This window comes from Nanorana parkeri, unplaced genomic scaffold (genome assembly GCF_000935625.1).
Source record: "Nanorana parkeri isolate BGI_ZX_2015 unplaced genomic scaffold, ASM93562v1 scaffold137, whole genome shotgun sequence".
NCBI lineage: Eukaryota > Metazoa > Chordata > Amphibia > Anura > Dicroglossidae > Nanorana > Nanorana parkeri.
Genome location: NW_017306405.1, coordinates 780,597 through 802,195, shown reverse-complemented (window position 1 = coordinate 802,195; position 21,599 = coordinate 780,597). Strand labels below are relative to the sequence as shown.

At 44.0% G+C, this 21,599-nt stretch overlaps 1 protein-coding gene across 1 annotated transcript; it reads left to right on the top strand.

Annotated features, from left to right (window-relative positions):
* The first annotated feature begins 218 nt into the window (after window positions 1-218).
* NOM1 (nucleolar protein with MIF4G domain 1) lies at window positions 219-20,954 on the top strand. Its single transcript, XM_018553988.1, has 12 exons — window positions 219-1,173; window positions 1,207-1,249; window positions 5,250-5,374; window positions 8,188-8,383; window positions 10,163-10,486; window positions 11,207-11,317; window positions 11,953-12,117; window positions 14,656-14,777; window positions 15,728-15,860; window positions 17,554-17,685; window positions 17,855-17,964; window positions 20,717-20,954. Exons 1-12 carry the CDS (start codon window positions 305-307, stop codon window positions 20,886-20,888), a joined length of 2,502 nt encoding a protein of 833 aa, XP_018409490.1. The 5' UTR covers window positions 219-304; the 3' UTR covers window positions 20,889-20,954.
* Window positions 20,955-21,599: the final 645 nt, after the last annotated feature.

The window sequence follows — 21,599 nt, the reverse complement described above, 5'->3', positions numbered from 1 at the left end:
CAGTTACATGAATAAAATGTATCTGTATTTCCTGCAGAAAGATTCCAGAGAGCACCTCACAGTATCACTTACTTTCTCATACTACTAAGAGGCTATTCATTAGAACTGACACAAGCAGAGCTCGGTATGTCCAGCAGGAGGCGCTGTGCCGGAACTGCTCAGTAATGACGTCACCGTGGCCGCTCCACAGGACGGAAGCTGCTTATTTTCCCCAACATGGCGGCGCCCATAGGAGGCGTGAGTGCTGAGTATTTGCCATGCTATTAATTCTATGCTGTAATATATAAGTAGTAATAAAAGGAAGATGAAGCGGAAAGTCGCGGGTCAGTCTGGGTCGGCAAAGATTAGGAAGCTGCAGCTGTCAGTCCAGACGTTTGTGGAGAAGGCAGAGGGCGGCGCATCCCAGAACAGTAGCCTTGTATCGGGGGGACACTCGGCAACTGGAGGGAGAGCAAAGAGCCGGAAGGAACTGAGGAAGCAGAAGCGTCTGTCCAAGAAGCTCAGGAGGAAAGAATACTATCAGAGGAGATATCTGAGCTCACAGCCCTCTGCTGAGCCGGGGCAACCATCAGGAGATGCTCAGCACAGGGACAAAGCTCCTCACACATCCTCAGCCAAGGGACCAGAGGACCATGGACAGGACAGGGAGAGATCTGCTGGGAAGGAACCCGGAGCAAAGAAGCCTGAGACAGAAGCCAAGAAGAAGAGGAGGAAGAAGAAGGAGAAGATGAGCAGAGAGGAGACCAGGAAGAAGGCTCTACTGGAGGCCAATGAGAAGGAGGAGAGGGAGATCAAGAAGCTGGAGAGGAGTCTGAGGATGAATAAGAGGAAAAACAAAAGTTCCCTGCCCCAGGCATTCGCTCAGGATGGTCTGGATTACATCCTGGGGGTGCTGGAGCCTGGTAGCTCCGTGTCTGGACTATATGAGGAGGAAGAAGAGGAGCAGAACACTGCTGAGAAGATACAGAGACTCTCAGAAAATCTCTTTACGGAAGACTCTGAGAAGGAAAGTGAGGAGGAGGATGGTCTGGAAGAGGAAGAGAAAGGCGAGGATGGTCTATCAGAGGAGGATGATGAGGGTAATTCTCTGGAGGAGCAAAGTGAGGAAGATGATGCCGCAGAACATGAATCAGAGGATGAGTATGAAGAAGATAGTGCTGCCCAGGAAAATGAAGATAAGCAGGCAGAAGAGTCATTACAGCATGGGTCAGACAGTGGAGATGAGGAGGAACCGGCTGTCGCTAATGAGGTAGGATTTGGTGGAGGTATTTATAATGTAGCACAGCCTGGCACAAGCTTCATTTTGTATTTCCACTTTTGCAACCAAATTGGGATATCGCCTGCTTTATATTTGTTACATGTTCTCATTCACATAGGATAAGCTCAAAATATTTATAAATGCTTCTTGCCGTATAAATTGCTTTTTCTTGGCTTGTTGTTTCTTGACTTTCAGGTCGGCTTAGAACTGTGAGGTGAGTGGAAATCACTCATGTCATAGTTCTCCTTTAAGGGTTTACATTTCTACTTGTTTCTCTTTCTTTTGTTATGCTAGGAGGGCTTATTAGGGGTGAGGGGCCGCTCCAGTGAATTATGAGGTGAGTGATCTTCACTCAGCCTCATAATCTGAGCCGACCTGTGACAATGAGACTGTCACAGGTCGGCTCAGTAGATCGGGAAGTGAGCGAGCACATACCGACGCTCGCTCACTTCTCGATCTATCCGTGCAGAGAGCCGTGACTGTCACTCTCTTGTCAGTGCTGCTTGTGAGTCCCTGCATCTACTGCACACATCGTCATCGGTCTTACTCGTGTCCATTCTGTCCTTTTCCCTCAGGCAGCCAAGCCCAGCTGACAATTGCATCTGTATTTAATTTTTCTCCTTAAATAAAGATTATATTTCCCTAGGTTGGCCTCTGCAGACCCTGCTTCTTCCTCCCAATCCCCCCTTGTGGTGCCCTCAAGAGGGATTTAGAATGCAGGGAGATGTGAGATCAGTGAAGTCCCATTCATTGATTTCCTCTGCTTGGGTTAGACTCAAAGCAGTCAGCTCTAAGCACGTCCAAATTCAAAACTGTCACATTCAGGTGGTAGTCTCGTAGTAGCATATTGGGGGCTCTGTGTCCCTGGTTGTATAGGCTGGAGGCTAAAAGAGAGAGCAGGTGTCTAACAGACCCCTGAGGTATTCTTAAAGAGTAAAACTGGATAAACACATAGGGGTCTATTCACGAAGCTGCCGAAGGATCTGGCCGTAGCTTCGGCCGATCCTTCGGCTAGCTTCGGCTCCAGGCCCCTTTCGGTTCAGTAGAACCGAAGGGCTGCTGTACGGGCTATTCACAATAGCCCGTACAGCTCCCAATCATGGCCGAGCGGCTCAGCCGAGCCGAACGCATATGCATCATATTGCAAAGTGAAATAGCCAATAGTAATGTCCCAATGCTTTTCAATGGGAAAATGTCATTATTTTTTTTTTTTCTATTCTGACCGATCGTGTCAGAATAAAGAAAAAAGGACACATCAGTGCTTCTCTCCTGGGCGGCCGGGAGCAGGAGGCTCCCAGATCGCCCGGGAGTGTTTTTTTTTTTGACAGCAGCAGAGCCGCCGGACAATAGGAAACTATTGGGCGGAGCTAGCTGTCACTGCTAGCTCCGCACAATCGTTTGCTATTTACTTTTTAAACTTTTTTCACTGTTTTTCTGTTCTGCTCGGTGCCTCTGAGGGACCGAGCAGAACAGCCGATTTTTTTTGCCGAACATGCTGAGCATGTTCGGCTGACCCGAAGCCACACGAAGCAAGCCGATGTACGGCTGAAATTAGCCGTACCAGCCTGAAGTGAATAGCTGAACAGTGTTCGGCTCACTTCACTTCAGATCGGTCATTCACTCGGCTGCCCTCGGCAGCTTCGTGAATAGACCCCATAGTGAATTTTGGCCGATTCATAATGAACCGGCCGAAATTCGCTCAGTGGGTGGCCCAGTCCGCTGCCCAACATCCTTTTGACTTAAAAATCCGGGCAAAAAATTGTCAGCCATGCAACGCCAGCATCCAATCAGATTTAGGCATTGTTCAGGTATTTTGGCAGCCTGCAGGGCCAACTGTCCGAATACAATTGCCGCAGCTTCCTATGGACTATCACATAGAGGGTTGCACAGAGTTTCCATTGCACCCGGCTACTCTTATGCTACCGAGCAGAAAACAAATTCTAGGGGGCACTCTGCATCTGTCTCTTACCTTTTTTGTATGAGTTAAAAATAAGATAAAATAAAGCAAAATCATTATAGTCTACTTTTAAATTGCTGATACCATAGTACATTGTGAGGAGACTGTTAAAAGCTCCCCTCCCCCAGCCTACAGTCCAGTCTGGTCATAATACTTAATTTATTGAGGACTGTGGTCAAATTCAAACAGGGTTACATTGAGGGGAATTGATCAAAATCTGGAGCAGCGGTGCATGGCAACCAGTCAGCTTCTCTCTCTTTCAAATCCTAACTGAACAAACTGAAGAGAGAAGCTGATTGGTTGATCTGCTCCAATTTTGATAAATTCACGCAGTGTCTTTAGTTGCTCTTAATTTTTTTTGCGACACGCATACAAAGCCATATCTCAGTGACAGTTACTTAAAAGGAAACTGTCGTGATAATGAAGGCTGCAATTACTGGCCTGTAGCTGTCAGTCGCCTTGCTGATGCCTATGACTTCCATGCTCTCTGAGTTGCTGACCTGGAACAGTTATAGAGGTAAGGAATTCTGACACTACTGTTAAAGAAGAACCCCCCCGGGCACAAATTGAATTAGCCCTAGTAGTGGGGCCACCCCCGCAATGCAACAGTTAACTGCTCGTCTTTGTCTCGGTTGGAAAAAAAAGTTATACTCGCTGATTCTCAGAGCCGCTTGCTCTTAGACGGGTCCCCTGAGCCTCGCTCCCCCTCCTCCGCAGCGGTCCAAGGTCCCATAAATCATCATGTTCTATACACTGTGTATATGACGCGTGGATGCTTGGGGACATACCATCTCTACAGCGGAGGAGGAGATGTGACAGCCAGCCGGGGATCGGGTGAGTATAACATTTTTTTCTTTTTTGAACCTAGGCAAAAACAAGCAGTTAACCCCACTGCAAAATAAATAAATAATGCATGCCTGGAGTTCTGTTTTAAATAATGTATGTTCAGGTCTGTGATTCAGATGTACTGTAGCCACACATCCAGGCATTTCATAAGGAGGCAAACAATGGCACCCCTCATACTACTTTCATGAAGGAGTCACTTAAATCTCAGTGTAACTAAAAATACCCTCATTTGGCTTCTTTTATTCAAACCATATTCCTTTTTTTATGGTAGAGACGGATATTACGGAATCCTGCCTTCTACCAACCAATGTAGCTCGGGATACACAGGAGAAGGGGGGCGACAGCATTTTCGGGGGGTGTAGAAGTGATCACTTCTACCAGAAACTGATGATCAGCTTGTGAATTGTACACAAACTATTACAGCTGGGAGTGTGTGAGGCTGTGCTGCTGCCGAAGTAAGGCTTACATTGGTGGCAGTGAAAGGGTTCAAGTGCTGTTACAGCTTGGTAAGATTATGCAAGATCTGGGCACGGGTTCCCTTTAAATATAGTTCTGCTTTTAAAAGACAACTATGGGGTAAGTGTTTTTCCCCATAGTTCTCTTTAGGGTCACGGGAGGACATATACTAACCTCCTCCTGTGACCCAAAGCTCAGTATATTGCAAGCTACAGCTCGCAGTATACTGAGACGACGGATCCCGACATTACTGTTGAGATCCACCCAGCTGCATGAGTGACAGCTGGCTCTGCCTATCTAGAGGCTGAGCCAGCTTTACCCGCCCCCTCCGTTCTTCCAGTCAGCGCTGAGGGGTCAGAGATGGGGGAATCCCTGCGGGGAGCGATGACTGACGGTCACGGCTCTCTGCAGGGAGATGATAGAGAAGTGAGCGAGTGACGGTATATGTGATCGCTCACTTCCCGATCTATTGAGCCAACGTGTGACAGTTTCATTGTGACGCGTCGGCTAGAACTATGATGAGTGATTTTTCACTCACCTCATAGTTCTCCTTTTAACAGTTCCTAGTTCGGATGTATACACAAAGTGACTTCTATGGATTAGAGGAAATGTATTTTGCTTGTGATAACTGGTTAGATATTGTCCGTCTCTTGTACAGGAATGATCTAATGGCTTGCTAGGTCAATGCTTTTATTCTTCGATGAAATGTTTCCTCCTATAATTGTTTCTTAGAACTCCGAAGACGCGGGCACGAAGTATGTCCCTCCCCAGCTAAGACAGACCTCTGAAGTTGTAGACGCAAAGAAGAGGGAAGAACTGGAGAGGCTGAAGAAGAGCGTGAAAGGCTTGATGAACAGGTATCACATGACGGATCCACCTAACTGATGGTGTCCTCTCTCTAGAGTTGTGTGCCGTGTCTTGGCTCCAGGCCTGGAGTGCATCAACTACTTTATAGTTCATATTTTTAATTGACAGCATGAAACTCCACGGACTTTAAATCACTCACAGGCCCCCGCTAATTAATTTACTCTCTTGTTGTGCGCGGATGCTGCGGGTCACTTGGTGATGTATGGAGTTTACCCTTTGTAACTGGAAGTTGATATTTTTATTCCATCCTCATCTCTGTCCTGAGACCATTATAGTTACCTGGATATTATTCTTTTCTATTTCTTAATTAAATGTTAAGCAGCTCATGATTGATTGGCTGTAGATTTTCTTGCAGAAAGGCAGGCTTTGCATCAAATCACAGAAGAAAGGATTGCTTTCAGCTATGTTAAAGTGGGCCTTTACTCAAAATTTAAAGAAGAGCTCCGGTCAAAGTTATTATTCACCCTTGCAGTGCTCTACAAGGGTTATCTGCTCATTTTGGTCTAGGGAGGAAAACAACTAAGTTATACTCACCTGATCCTCAGAGTTGGTTTGCTCTTAAACCGGTCCTTCTAGCTTCGCTCCCCCTTCATTGCAGCAGTCTAAGGTCCATTAGTCATCGTGTTCTATACACAGCGTATAGAACGTGAGGATGCAGAGGCACATACCAGCGCTGGCGCATAGAAGGAGGCAGGTTGGAGGGAGCATTGTCACAGCCAGCCAGCTCGAAGGATCAGGTGAGTATAACTTTGCTATTTTCCTCCCTTAGACCAAAATGAGCAGTTAACCCTCGCAGTGCTGGGGATAGCTTCATTACAAGGGTTAATACAAATTTTGCCCAGAGTTCTTCTTTAACCTGAAATGATGTGAGTCTAAGGTCTGAAATGTAATTAGTGGAGGAAAGGTTGCTACCAACACTCTTCAATGTGTGAACACTTAGGTCCATAGCACACTGGCAGTAAGAAGGGCGGAGAGAATAAACACCTGATTCCATACGTTGCTTCCTTGAAAGTCGCATGAGCACAATGCTGCTCCCTTGCTGACGGAAACACTGCAGGACGTCTGACACCTCATGTTAGAACCACGATCCTACAGTTCACTTTCAGTTTATAGCTTTCCTTGTAAATTGACATGGATGGGAGCACTGTGTATGTATTTGAAATTTTAGGTTTTTTTTAGTGATCCTCTAAGGAGACACGGTCACCGTGCCCATGGAGGACAAAGAGACAGTAAAAATAACACCTGCCCGGTGCCCGAAACTGCATGTCCCAGGTGTCGGGCAATAGGAATTCAGCACCCCTGCATGTAACTATCCCCCTGCCGGAACCATTAAAGAAAACTAGTACTGAGAGAATATATAGGTTGGCATCGCTGACCTCTTCATGAAAGTGCAAGCTACCTGGTTGTCACACTGCTTCAGTACATTCTGCGTCACAGAATCAAAACAAGTATGCAAATCAGGGTTTCTGACTTCAGTTGCTGTGTCCCTAATGGGGAGGTTCACCCTCTCTATTTGTCCTGGTGACCATTCTCACTGAGAAAGTGAGGGGAAACGCAATATTTTAGCCTTACTGGGAGATTTCCTCCAACTTTTGAATGCATCTCTGGGACAGGAAATTTCCCTAATTGTGCACTGACAGCAAAAGTCAGCTGACAGAAGGTTTAACCCCTTCTCTTCTCTATCCAGCAGAAAAATACATGTTTTGGTTGTACATGCAGGTTAATATAAAACTTAAAGGAGAACTATGAGGTGAGTGCTTTTCACTCACCTCATAGTTCTAGCCGACCTGTGACAATGGGACTGTCACAGGTCGGCTCAGTAGATCGGGAGGTGAGCGAACACATACCGGCGTTTGCTCACCTCTCGATCCTGTCATGGCTCTCAGCCGTGACGGGAGGGGCTGGATTCCCCCCTCCCCGATCCGCCAGCGCTGACTGGTGGAACGGACGGGGGAGGGGGCGGGTACAGCTGGCTCTGCCTCTACATAGGCAGAGCCAGCTGTCAGTCACGCAGCTGGGCGGATCCCGGCACAATTGTCGGGATCCGCTTCAGCTGTTGCGTCTCAGTGTACCGCGAGGTACAGCTCGCGGTATACTGACCCAAGGGTGACGGGAGGACGCTGTTTTGTGTCCTCCCGTTACCCTGAGAACTATGGGGAAAAGCCTTAACCCCATAGTTCTCCTTTTTATTACATTAAACCCTTACTTTAGTTGTAACAGGTACATTAAGACTCTTAAAGGAGAACTATGGGGGTTAAGTCTTTTCCCCATAGTTCTCCTTAGGGTAATGGGAGGACACAAACTAGCGTCCTCCCGTCACCCTAGGCTCAGTATACCGCGAGCCGCAGCTCGCGGTATACATTTTGTATAGCCTAGTAAAAGGTTTTGTATAGCCTAGTAAAAGGTTAAAAACCCCATCAGGTTATTTTATGCTGCCGAGTAAATTCCCTTATTTTCCTTTTCTGGAGATGCAACAGGAAATGAGAGGAAATCTCCCATAAAATTCCCATCTTAGGGAGTAGTTATAGGAACAGGAATTTCCCCTCACTTGTTCTGGTGACAACTCTAACAGGTCAAATTTCCTTTCACTTTCTGGCTTGATGACAGCAGCCATCAGCACAAATAGAATCCCACCCAGTGTGGACACACAAAGCAATAAAAAAAACCTGACAGGAGGTCTAACCCTTCCACACTCTCTGTCTAAAACAAAAACCAAAATTACCCAAACATTAGTCATCAGTTCCACATGTTGTAAGAGAATGCACCACATCACTTCCTAATCTTTTTTTCTTTTCTTCCTTAGACTGACTGAACCAAACATGGCCTCTATCAGCGGACAGCTTGAGGAACTGTACATGACCAACAGCAGAAAGGACATGAATGATACTGTAACCAGCGTTCTGTGCAATGCTTGTATTACACCAGCCAAAATGCCAGACCGACTGATGATGGAACACGTGCTCCTCATTAGTATACTACATCATACAGTTGGGATCGAGGTAACAAGATTTGGCAACAACCACCTGCATATATTATATTAATATAAAATACAATTTTAAAATGAAGTGCAAAGTCTTTGTAATATCATGCCCAGAAGGACTTGACCTTAGTTTGGGAGCTAGAAACTTACTGACCAGCATGTCCCTTGGGTCTGCTGATCTCAGATTGGAAGGTTGAACTGAATGGTCACATTAAAAGAGACTGTAGTCCTGTCCTGGGTGCACTTTTAAAATCCTGTTGAATCTGACTGCTATAGATTATATGCAGATCACATTCCTAATAAATCGGGGAGTCTTTCAGACTTAAAGCTGCAGCCGGTCCCTTGCACATTCGCCATAATGTGTAATTATGTGCAGCACGTTATGGCAGATTTCATGCCCCCCCCTCCTAGTTTGGCCTCTAGTCACTTTAGGTCCATGCTCCTCCTTGCCGCATTGTTGCTGCTGCTGCCAACTTTTACTTTTGTTTCCCCGTCTGGCATTTTCTTTCTTCAGCTATTGGCTAACCACTAATGATAAAACTCCTGTGTATGCACCATGAAATGACATCATCCTGACACCCAGCTCCGGAAGTGTGCATTGTGTATGGATTGCAGTCTGTGTACACAAAGAACATTTTGCTAGCAGACAGAATACATTCATTGTTTGGTAGGAGAGACATACATAGTCTCTTCTACCAAAAAATTGTACTTGCTAGATTTGTTTTCTTTTTTAATTTGGCTCCTCTTTAAGCAGCATTGTGGTGGATAGCATTAGCAGTTCACTGGCTGAATTTTCTTGTTTTCTGCAGTTGCTTCTTAAAGCTATACTCTGGGCATTACCAAAAATTACCCTTGCAATGGTGCCCCTACATTGCAAGGGTTAAATGTTCGGTAAGTCTAGGGGTAGAGTAATAAGGTGTAATACTTACCGTAAACTTTGCTCCCTATAACCTGTATGGCCAGTTCCCCGAAGCCTCTTCTCTGAGGCGATCTGGCCGGTGGACGTGTGCTGAAGTAATCTAGTACAATGCAGGACCGATAGTCATGCATTGCACATGAGGACAGCAAAGGCTGACACATAACCCAGAGTGGTGAGAGCAGAGGAGAGCACCCAAGGCTGCCTGAGCGAGGAGTAAGGTAAGTATTTTTTCCTTTACACCCAGAATACACTTACCTTTAATCCCTGCAGTGTGGGGACACCACTGCAAGGGTAGTTTTTTTTCTGTCATTTCTGGAGTTCAGCTTTAAGCTTAGAGGATAAGTGAGGTCATAATGTACTTATCTTTTTTGGGCTCTCCCTCCCCCAGCATGTCTGTTGTGTAATATATTTACATAGTTGTGTAGAGATTTTTCTGTATGGCATACCTGGCTCTGCACAACCTCTCTTCCAAGTCCAATAAATAGCATTCAACTCCACTGATTTCAGCAGAATGCCTGTCCCTTCCTGTAAACCCGTTGACAAGCAGCATTGCATATCAAAGGCTGGATGAAAGTGCTAAATATTAAACAGGGAGAGAAAGAGGGTATGACCTTTTTTATTTCAGGTGTGTGTGCAATTTATTTTTTTGTTGTTCGGACCTATTTACAACATAGGCTACTCACAGCATAGCAGTAAACTTATTAGCAGAAATGCTGAAGAGTGGTATGAGATATTCATATGCATTGTTTTATATTAGTGTAATCAAAAAAACTACAGTTTTATATTTGAGCCCTGACCATAATATTGAAGCTATGTCTTATATGTCGTACATTTCCTTCAAAGAGAAAACTTATTACCTCCTTGTGACCTTCTTTACAGGTGGGTGCTCATATCCTGGAATCGGTTGTAAAGCAGTTTCATGACCTACATCAAGACATTGGTGAAAGTAAAGAGTGTGATAACCTGCTCATCTTCATAGGACACCTCTATAACTTCCACGTCATGGACTGTCACCTGGTGTTTGACATATTGAAGTTGTTGGTGTCCACATTCACAGAGAGGAACATAGAGCTGATCCTGCTGCTTCTGAAAAACGTTGGCTTCTCCTTGAGAAAGGATGATGCTCTGGCGTTGAAGGAGCTGATTACTGAGGCTCAAAACAAGGCAAATGTTGTGGATAAGAACTCCCAAGATCAGACTCGGGTAAAAACAAACAGCTTACGTATTCAATTACTGGCCTGAGATTTCATTATACCTTGACTGAAAGTTTATATGTATGGTCTGTGCTTGAAGGGCAGGTCCACCCAAAATGATTTACTGGCTTCCACCCTCACCAATTTAAATCGGCAGTAACAAGTTGAAGTCAGTCGTACATGATCTTTTGTATCTAAGGGAGCAGAGCTGGGAAACTGTTCATTTCACATATAACCTTCATGTTAAACATCCTGCAATCATTCTGGAATGCAAACTAAAGTGAACCTATTTTTCTACAGTAGCCCTTATTTGTGATCATAATGTGTTATGTAGTCTTATTGTTAATCACAATGAGGGGGAATTTATCAAAACTGGAGCAGCTGTGCATGGGAACCAATCAGCTTCTCTCTTCAGTGTGTTCAGTTAAGATTTGAAAATGAAACCGAGAAGCTGATTGGTTGCCATGCACAGCTGCTCCAGATTTTGTCTGCTCCAGTTTTGATAAATTCCCCTCACTGTGTTTGTGGAAAGGTGAACATAAAGGGTGATCAGCCTAATGAAACCTGACTTGTAATTGTCTTCTATGGACTATGCATGACATTGCTTTCTGTTTTTTTTTTTTCTTTGAATAGTTTACATAAGTTGAATCTGCACATTAAGGTTTAGAAACCCTTTTTAGGTTTCTTAGCCGGTGTCGTTTATTTTTTTTGTATGTTTATGGTCCTGTAGGTTAAATTTATGTTGGAGACGATGCTCGCGTTAAAGAACAATGATATGCGCAAGATACCAGGCTATGATCCTGAACCTGTGGAAAAGCTGCGTAAATTACAACGATCTTTGGTAAGAATCATTTAGACTTTATACAGAACTTTTGTTTTAAACCAGGCTTGATTTTCTAAAATGTAAAGTCAATATTAAATGACAGACCATTGGTGGGGCAACCAGTGGTGAGAAAAAAGTGAGGGTCCCAATTTTTATTAGGACGGGCGAATATTTAGTAGTGAGGCATCTGCCTGTCCTTGATACCCAACCTGTTTGTGTCACCTGGATCACTTTGTTTAGAAGAATACACATGAATAACCCCTCCCGTTCTTTAGTCTGCAGAAAAGGGAAGGATCAGTGCCAATTGGGCAACAAGTTGAAACTTTTCTGTGTGCAATACCAAGCATTCCTAGCTGTCAGGAAATCTTGCTACTGCCGCAGTGGAAGACTTGTATAGCCCACTTCTTACTCAGTCATCATTCATTATACTCAGATCTGGCTTGAATTCAGCCATGTATGGCCATTCTGATTGTAGCATTTAGTTAGAAAATGGCAACACACCTACATTAGAAAAGTAGTTCAGAATGGCTGCATCATGAAATATATTCATTCAGATTCTCGCTCATGTTTCCAATCTTCTTACAGTAGTCTATATTTGTGATCATATTGTGTTGTCATATAGTGTTATTGTTGATTGATCCGTTTTTGTAAAGGTTCACCGCAGTGTGTCCGGCAGCGATACTCGTCTACGTGTGACATTGGACAACCTCTTGGAAGCTGAAAAAGTTGGCAGGTGGTGGATTGTTGGGTCATCATGGAGCGGAGCACCAATGATTAATGACTCTTCAGGGAAGGTGCCAACTCAGTCCATTGGGAAGGTATGGAAATTGTGAGGCTCCAAGCCATAAATGTTGTATGAATAACAATTGTTTTCCTTCCTCTAAATCTAGAATACATTGAGATTTACTGAGATGCTCTTATAGTTCAAACATACCGTCCATATGAGCTTTATGTTCTCGGCAGAACCTGCATATGGCTAAATACATCTTTCACAATATAGTTTATGCTTTTTTCTTTTTTTCACTGTATTTATATCTTCAAGGGTCATCATGAATTCCTTTTTTGGTTGTAATACATTTGTATTTTGCTTTCTTTCTGTGTAGTTAATATCCAGGTAGTTATTTTTTTGGCACAGTGGAAAGTCACAAAGTGCGGGTGCTTAGTATATGTGCTAAATCATCTGATTATGCAGTTCTCTACCTGAAGTAATTATTAATTGGCTGCCAATACACTAAAATGGATCAAAAAATATACACAACCTTTTTAGAAATGAAGCACATTACAGAGCAAAGATTGTGCGCTGTGGTGTGCCCTGTGTGCTTCGACATTCACAATGGATGGCATCGCACATAAAGCTGGTGAGTTGGGGTAATGTGTGATTGGGCCTAAATACCTGTCAGTTCTTTCTTCTGAATTATAATAACATATGGTGCCTGCTCCAGAAGGTCACTGGTCTGTTCTCTCTGGAGGCGGGAGCTTTAAAGGATAAACACAGCTTTGAAGATTCAAGCCAACCCTCCTTATCAAATGGCAAATGTATACAATTTAAAGCATACCCCCCATGCTACTTCATGAGGTTTCCATTGCTCCCCCTTGCCCGAGGTCAGGAAACCTTTTGATATTTCTGGATGCAGTTTGCCTCTGCATAATTGTACTTCAGGGGCGCAAACTATAGAGATGAAGGCCTGCCATCTTTATTTGCTGTGTAGTAACACAGAGGCAGTCAGTGTCCGAGGGGATTAAAATGCTGTCTTACTCTGGGCTTACCAGAGCAATATAAATTTGTTAAAGTTTGACTTTCCACTTTGCATAGGAGGTTGAGGGGGCATATTTTAGTTTTCAGCATTGGGATACCGTATTTGCCGGCGTATAAGACGGGTTTTGAGACCTAAAAACATCGCCCGAAAATCGGGGGGGTCGTCTTATACGGCAGGCTTTGTATTCATGATTACAAAGCCTGTAGTAATGAATACAAAGCCTGCCGTGATTGGCTCAGCGCGGTATACTGTATGTAGCCGAAGCTACCGTACATACAGTATTAACACACATCCAGTGGGCTGACGGATTAGCCTCCCTGGCGGTCTGATGATTTTATTTGAATTTTTTTTGTTCTATTTTTTTTTTTTTTTACTTTTTAAAATTGCCGCCGGTTCCGCCCCCCTGCGACGCGGACGCTCGCAAGGGACGGAAGACGGAGGACACAGCGGGGATCGTGGGCAATGTAAGAGACTGTAATCCCGAGTGTGGCTCGGGGTTACCGCTTATGGTACTGAAAATTAACCCCGAGCCACACTCTGGAATACCGCCATGGAGGTTAGTGGGTGCATTTAGACATTATTTTGGGATATACTCGTCTTATACGACGAGTATAGCCCAAAACCTATATTTTAACACAAAAAGTAGGGGGTCGTCTTATACGCCGGCAAATACGGTATGGAAAATGTTTTACTTTTTGGTGCAGGACTCCTAGTTTTTCATCGCTGTTGAGATCCGCCCAGCTGCGTGAGTGACAGCTGGCTCTGCCTATCTAGAGGCAGAGCCAGCTGTATCCGCCCCCTCCCCCGTCCGTTCCGCTAGTCAGCGCTGGCGGATCGGAGGGGGGAATCCATCCACTCCCCTGTCACGGCAGAGGGCCGTGACAGGATCGAGAAGTGAGCGAACACCGGCATGTGTTCCCTCACCTCCCGATCTACTGAACCGACCTGTGACAGTCTCATTGTCACAGGTCGGCTAGAACTATGAGGTGAGTGAAAAGCACTCATCTTGTAGTTCTCCTTTTAAGAGATTAATTAAACACCAATGGCAAGTGACCATTGGTCAGTGAGGACACGTGAGTGCGCTGACCAATAAGAGTCTCTTTTTTTTTTTTTTCCTCCAACCCAGAAAAAAGAAGGCTACGAAGAGATTCTCATTGATCAGTGCAGTCAGTGTTTTTTATTTGGCAGTGGAAGCCCCTCACTGGGAACTACTGCACTAGGCTCCTGGCAATGAAAACTGACCTTTTGTGGATTATAACAGTATAAAGGGATGTTAAGCCACATCATAAAGGAAACCTATACAGATAAAAGTCTAGAAGAAGCCATTACTAACCTCTTTCTGAAAATACTGGTTTCCTGGCTTTCTGTGGCTTCATTTGTTTTCTTAAATGCTGACCATGAAGATTAATCAAGGAAGGAAGCAAAGACAGAGAACTCGGAACTCGTGATCTGCATGCATGTTTTTGGCCAGGTATTAAAACCAATGGTTCACTTTGACAGCCAGTGAATTAGCATTTTAGATGATTTTAGTAATGGCAGCTTCTGTATTTTCTCAGTACAGAAATACATGTACGATAATGTGTTTTCATCTTTGTTAAGGTCAGTGCGAAGATCATGGATCTGGCCCGCAAGCAGCGGATGAACACAGACATCAGGAGGAACATCTTCTGTGTTATCATGACAAGTGAAGACTTTTTGGATGCTTTTGAGAATTTGCTGAAGTGAGTTATTTTGGAGGGTTGTGGTGAAGTGGACCTGTTGTAAGAACTTCAGTTGCCTGTTCCCCCAAACCCCTTAAATATTAAAAACATGCCATAAACAGGCATTCTGGGCTCTTGTTCTCTTAAAGGGACCCTGTCAGCACAGGGTCACCCATAAAAGCAGCCAGCCCCTTAAAAGAAGCCAATCTATACTTTCCTTTTTAGTGGCCTATGTCTTGAAACTATGCTGCCCCATAGCCTGTGGAGGTATCTCACAATTCCAGGTGTGTGAATACCTGCTCCTAATGCTGCACACAGTTGTTCCTCATGCAGACTTGAATGTCTCTCTGCAGGACGTACAAGATGGTGGGAGGAACCACTGTGTGTGGTGGGGGGAACAGGTACCCACCAAGAAGAGTTGAAAACTTGGAGCTGTAAAGTGAGGACATTTCAAGATGCTAGAAAGGTAAATATAGATGGGCTATATAGTATTTTTTTACAGGACTGGCTTTTTTTTTTTTATAGTCAGGGTCACTTAAGTTTCTTGTAATGTTGTTACTTTTACATTCCTTTCTTTTCACTCCTTTTTGTATCCCCCTTTTCTAAAATGGTGTTGGAAAGCACGGTGCTTGGTGCTTATAATTTCAAAGATTAGCTCCATCCAGACCCAAACTTTTCATTTGTTGGGGTGTGAAGCGTGAAATTTATTTTTCCAATACTGTTGTACCCTCTAACTGCATTTCCTGAACGGGTTTATCTGTCCTATTAAAGGTACGTCACAGCAGTCTGTAGCCTTTACAGGGTGGATATTTCCATTAGCTCTGACTGGTAGGAATTGCCTACAATGTGATCCATCAACAGTTGGAGATCCACGATATGGTTATATGTTATCATTTACATATGCTCGTTTTATTTATTTTTAATATTTGTACTCTTTTTAATTCATAGTTACACTTTTATGTCATCTTTAGGCTCGGTCTGAAAGATCATCAGGAGAGAGAGATTGTACATGTCCTTATAGACTGCTGTTTGCAGGAGAAGCTCTACAACCCCTTCTACGCATTTCTAGCCAGCAAGTTCTGTGAATACGACAGGAGGTTTCAGGTAATACATGGCCTCAGAAGGAAGTTACTGTTATAGGTACGGACATAGAGGGGTGAAGAGTCTGCACGAGCCAGAGTATTGCATCCGCGTTCCACTTATTGTGGGTGCAGTGCTCTACTGGCTGCTATTAAAAAGAAATAATTCCACATTTTTTTCATTTTCTAAGGAAATGTGCATTTATTTTTTTCTAAGGTGAAATTTCCCTTTAAGAACAGAGATGAGATGAACTGAGAAGGAAGTCAAATGACATAAAAAGAAAGCTTTATGTCTCCAGAGTGCTAGTCTTCAGCTAACGTTGTGGCTAGCACGGTGCTGAAAATACTTCAGACTTTTCAACACACAGGAATAATCCTAAAGGCAAATAAGTTCTATGTGGTTGCATTTCACCACTAGCGTTTAGAGTCATTTGTGGCAGTGACTGCACAGGATACACAAACTTTGTGTAAAAAGTCTAGTCTCTGGGCTATGACCTGACAAGGAAGCTTTGACAAAATCCAGAGCTGTAGTAGCAACACAGACCATACTGTGGCCTGTTTTTTGTCATGATGCATGACTCTTTGGATGTTACTATGAACACTTGCATGTCTAGCAGTTTGGTTAAGTGCTCTTCTATTGCACTGGTTACTAAGAAGTGTTCAGGAACAGGAACATAGACAGTGCTTGTGTGCACACGTCCTACAGAATTTAAGCTTTAAAATAACATGCATTAACCACCTGCTGTCCGGCCGTTGTAATTAAACGGCAGGACAGCGGCTTCTTGAATGCGGGTGGGCGTTTTTTAACGTCCCATCCCACCCCGCTCGTGCCCGCTGCTAGGCGGCGCGCACAAGCGGGAAATCAGCCTGAAATGTAAACACTGCAGTGGTGATTAAATACCACCAAAAGAAAGCTCTATCTGTCCCCAAAAATGGTATAAAATTAATTTAATTACAGCGTTGCATGACGGAATAAATGTCAGTCAAAGTACCGCAGCGCTGAGTACTGAAAAAAGGCCTGAACAGGAAGGGGGTGTAAACACCCTGGTCAGCAAGTGGTTAATAGAGTTAGTGCTGAAATGCCTTCAATTGTGAATGGCACCACAGTGCAACACAGCGCAGAGTATCCTGTGCGTATTATTATTATTATTATTTTTTTTTTAGCCCCCACGTATGATGGAATACACTTCCATTCAGGAAGGTATAATGACTGTTGGATTTTGTGTCCCCATCAATAACCTGTAGTTCTCCCCTAAGCCACTCTGATGCTGACAGCTTTCGCAGCCACTCAGCATTTTGTGATATTAGTAAGTTTCCAATGCTGAGATACGTTCCAGAAAAAGCTGAGTACATATGAGCGTTGGCTTTATTTGTCAAATTTACCCTGCGATAGTAAATTGTGTTGCGAATTATATAAGGCTTTACTAATCTGTCCTTCTGAAAACGCTAGGTGCCTGGTTTCTATGTTACTATAGGTGTACATTGAGCCACTTAACTTAAACCAGTATGTGAATTGCAAGTTCTGACTTTCTAACAGTTCAGTTTTGTTCAAGCTCAGTGACTCAGGAAGTACTGAAACCAAAAACAGCCTAGCAGTTGGCTTTTTCAGAATGTCAGAAACCTCAGCCGCCATGTTTCTCACAGTAGAGATTATCTTTAATGTAGTTGTATGGACCTGAGCCTAAATTTCAATTTCTTTTATTTGTATGATCTCTCAGATGACATTCCAGTTCACTATGTGGGATAAATTCCGGGATTTGGGAAGTCTGTCAGCAGCCACATTCTCCAATCTCAACCAGCTCTTGAGTCACCTGATTAAAAAGAAATCTCTTCCACTCTCTATTTTTAAGGTAGGAATGGTGTCTCCCTTGCTAAGAGCAACGTAGCATTTGCCCTTTTCCTTGTTCTATTTTATTTGGTAATGTGTATATATGTTTTCCTGTTCCTACAGAAAGTCCTATTTATATGGTGCGGCTTTTTCAGCTTCAGGTTTATATTTCTCTTTTACATCTTATGCAGGTCATAGAGTTCAGTGAGTTGGATAAAACGAAAGTCTCTTTTCTGCGTCAGATTCTGAGCAGAGTGCTGTTGGATGCTGAAGCCGAAGATCTTGCTGTAATATTTGGAAAGTAAGTAGGATCAGATACTTAAATATAAATTATATTCTGCTGGCTATGGAATTCTCAGAGTATCAATTTATTTTATTTTCTGTATTGCCCTTAATACTTGCATGCTTAAGAGATCTATGGAGTAAGTGTTTTTCCCCATAGTTCTCGTCAGGGTCATGGGTGGAGATATACTAGCGTCCTCCCGTGACCCAAAGCTCAGTGTATAGCGGTATACTGAGACCGACGCAGCCGGGATGGATCCCGACAATGCTGTCGAGATCTACCCGGCTGCGTGAATGACAGCTGGCTCTGCCTATCTAAAGGCAGAGCCAGCTGTACCCTCCCCCGTCCGTTCCTCCAGTCAGTGCTGGAGGATCACAGCGGGGAGGGGGGAATCCCTGCAGGGAACCGTGACTGACGGTCACCACTCTCTGCAGGGATATGATCGGGAAGTGAGTGAGCGAGCGACGATATGCGTTCGCGCACTTCCCGGCCTATTGAGCCGCAGTTTCATTATCACACATCGACTCCTAACTAATGTGGATGAGTGATTTTCACTGACTTCATAGTTCTCCTTTAAGTTTCACATACTCTCAGGTGTTGACTATAACTTTTTAAAGTAACCCTGACCTCCACTCCATAATTATAAGACTGTGTAAGTAAGGCACAACAGCCTGCTGTTGGCTTTTTTTGCCCAAAACCCATCCTGTGCTCCATCTTGCACATTACTACTGAGTCCACACCTTAGGGCATAGACCTCCACTCGTCCACTGTCCAATGAGTGTGCCCTGCTGGCCACGTATGCACACGCATGTTTGTACCTACATATGGCATACACTGTGAAGGTTGGGTCAGTTGACTCCACTGGCTCCTAAGAATGGATAGGAATGGTTGAAGATTTTAGAATTCTCCCAGACAGTGGTGTCCAGAACATGTCTCCTGTATGTCCTGTAGACAGCATAACTGTGACCTGAACCTATTGAAATTTTGACATTTTATATTTAAAGTAGTATTAAACGCTCAAACTTTTTTTTCAATAATGAGTCCAGATCAAACAAATATACATTGTCCAGCAACCCTAAGCATTGCTTTAACATTAATGCTAAAATACTTACAATCATGTTTCTGAACAGCTGCTTTCAAGTCTCTTAGCTCAGCTTCCCTGAACTTTCTGCCCAGTACGCAATGGACAGTCCAGACTTCAGCAACTGTTCATCTACTAGCTGGAGAATGGGGGAGGGGAGTAGTTTGATTTGCGGTCTGTGTGTTTGTGGAGTCATAAACAGCTTACTAGCGCATACAAGGGTGACTGCATAGCACTCTGCTTAAGGAGTCACTCTAAAACAGAAAGTCAGGACCAGTGCTCAGGGAACCCACTGCTTCTGCAGGAAACTAAAACTTTTAAACATAAAGAAGCAGCATCCATTGTAAGTGATTTCATCAGCATTTGAAATTAACTTAAAATCATTTTGACTTTAATATCACTTTAGTGATAAGTTACAGCAAACCTGTTATGAAAGAAGTATGTAGTCAGGCATTGCCAGTTTCTCTTAAAGGAGAACTATGAGATGAGTGATTTCCTCATAGTTCATAGTTCTAAGCCGACCTGTGACAATGAGACTGTCACAGGTCGGCTCAGTAGATCGGGAGGTGAGGGAACACATACCGGGTTCCCTCACCTCTCGATCCTGTCACGGCTCTCGGCTGGATTCCCCTCTCCCCGCTCCAATCTGCCAGCGCTGACTGGCGGAACGGACGGGGGAGGGGGCGGGTACAGCTGGCTCTGCCTCTAGATAGGCAGAGCCAGCTGTCACTCACGCAGCTGGGCAGATCCCGTCATCTACGTCGGGATCCGCTCCAGGTGCGGCGTCTCAGTATACCGCGAGCTGTAGCTCGCGGTATACTGAGCTTAGGGTAACGGGAGGAAGCTAGTTTGTGTCCTCCCGTTACCCTAAGGAGAACTATGGGGAAAAACACTGACCCCATAGTTCTCCTTAAGTTGCAGCATTTTCTCTAACGATTGCCGCTTTTCTTAGTCTGACTCACAATTAGGGCAGGCAACAAGCGTTTTCAGAAGGACACCACTAATGGCAGGCCTTTATATGACTCTCATGACAGATGTACAGGCATGAGAAAGTTATGGATGCTGCCATTGCAGACCTCCTTATGAATGTCTGGCTATGTTTGTGTTCTGTATGTTTCAGTCATAATCCCAAAACAAGCATGTAAATGAGTGCCAGAGAAGTGTCAGAACTACTTACACCTATACAAGTCTAGTTCAGCGACTCGGCATTGAAGCTAAAGTATCAGAATGACAGCCAGTAAACTAGTATTCTCAAAGGAGGATTCAGTAATGGCAGCCTTTATTAATCTTTCATGACAGTGTCCCTTTAAGTCATTGAGAGGGAAACAACCTACTAATTGTCAAGGTTCAAGACAATGTTGGGAGGCTAAGATGTTGCAAGTACCCCTGAAGCATTTGACCTGCATGGGTCTGGAGGCTGCCCCTACTGCTCATTAGTAGTATTCCTCATTTACATGTAGGTTTTGCCTCTTATATCAGCCATTTAGCTTCACTGTACTTAACCGTAGGTATTACAAAGCCAGGATTCAGCATCAGGTGGCACCATAGGTGAGATCTGTCAGTTCAGTCACTGGTCCCAACGAATGACTGTACAGTAGGAAGGGAGCACTTTAATACATAGATGGCCATGTGGCAGTAGATACATTTAAAGTTGCTTGTCATTATAGGACTTGTCTGTTTTCCCATCAGAGTCTCTGACAATCCCAAGCTTGGAATGCTGCGTGAAGGCTTAAAACTCTTCATTTCCCATTTCCTGCTGAAGAACATCCAGAAGAGCGCAGAGGAAGCAGAGCTGCTGCGGCAGAAAGCAGATGTAGCTGTGAAAGCTCTGCAGGCGAAGGATAACAAACTGCGGCTATAGAAACTTCACTCCTCTGATAAAACAAACTTTCTTATAGAAGATGAGGAACTGTGTCACTGAAGATCTGATTTACAAAATTCCTATCATTTTATGGAGAATAATACATTCATAAATTGACATTTTCCAGGTTAACAGGTCCGGACTTTCACATATAATGGTCTTAAGTGTAGGGTTTGTGTTATTGCATTATTTCACCTGTGGGCCATGCACAATGCCTCTTCCTGACATTTAGTGTATGGATCAGTGTTAGCTTCTCAGTGGACCGAGTGGATGGCGTCTCAGAAGAAAAAGTCATTGCACTGGCCAGGGTGTGTCACAGAAGTGGAATTGCAATTAGGTAAGCCCTACAGTAGAGCCTTTTTATGTGAGTCTGACTCTGTTATAACTGGAAAAGTCAATTTAATGTGGATATGAAGAAAATATCTTACAAAGATAACTTCTCTGGACATCCAGCAGTGCCTGCTCACTCAGTTCACATCAGGCTAACTTGGATACGTTGGACCATAAGAGGGAGGTTGCATAACACAGAATCTCTTGACAAGGGTTACAGATGACTTTAGAAAACCTTCTAAATCTCATGGCAATGGATTGTATAAAACTATACATGAGGAAATGCTATACACTGTAGCACTGCTGCAGTGTTTCCTGGATAGAATAGAAGATTGATATCACTTGTACTTCCTTCCAGAGCCTAGCTGTAGACACAGTATG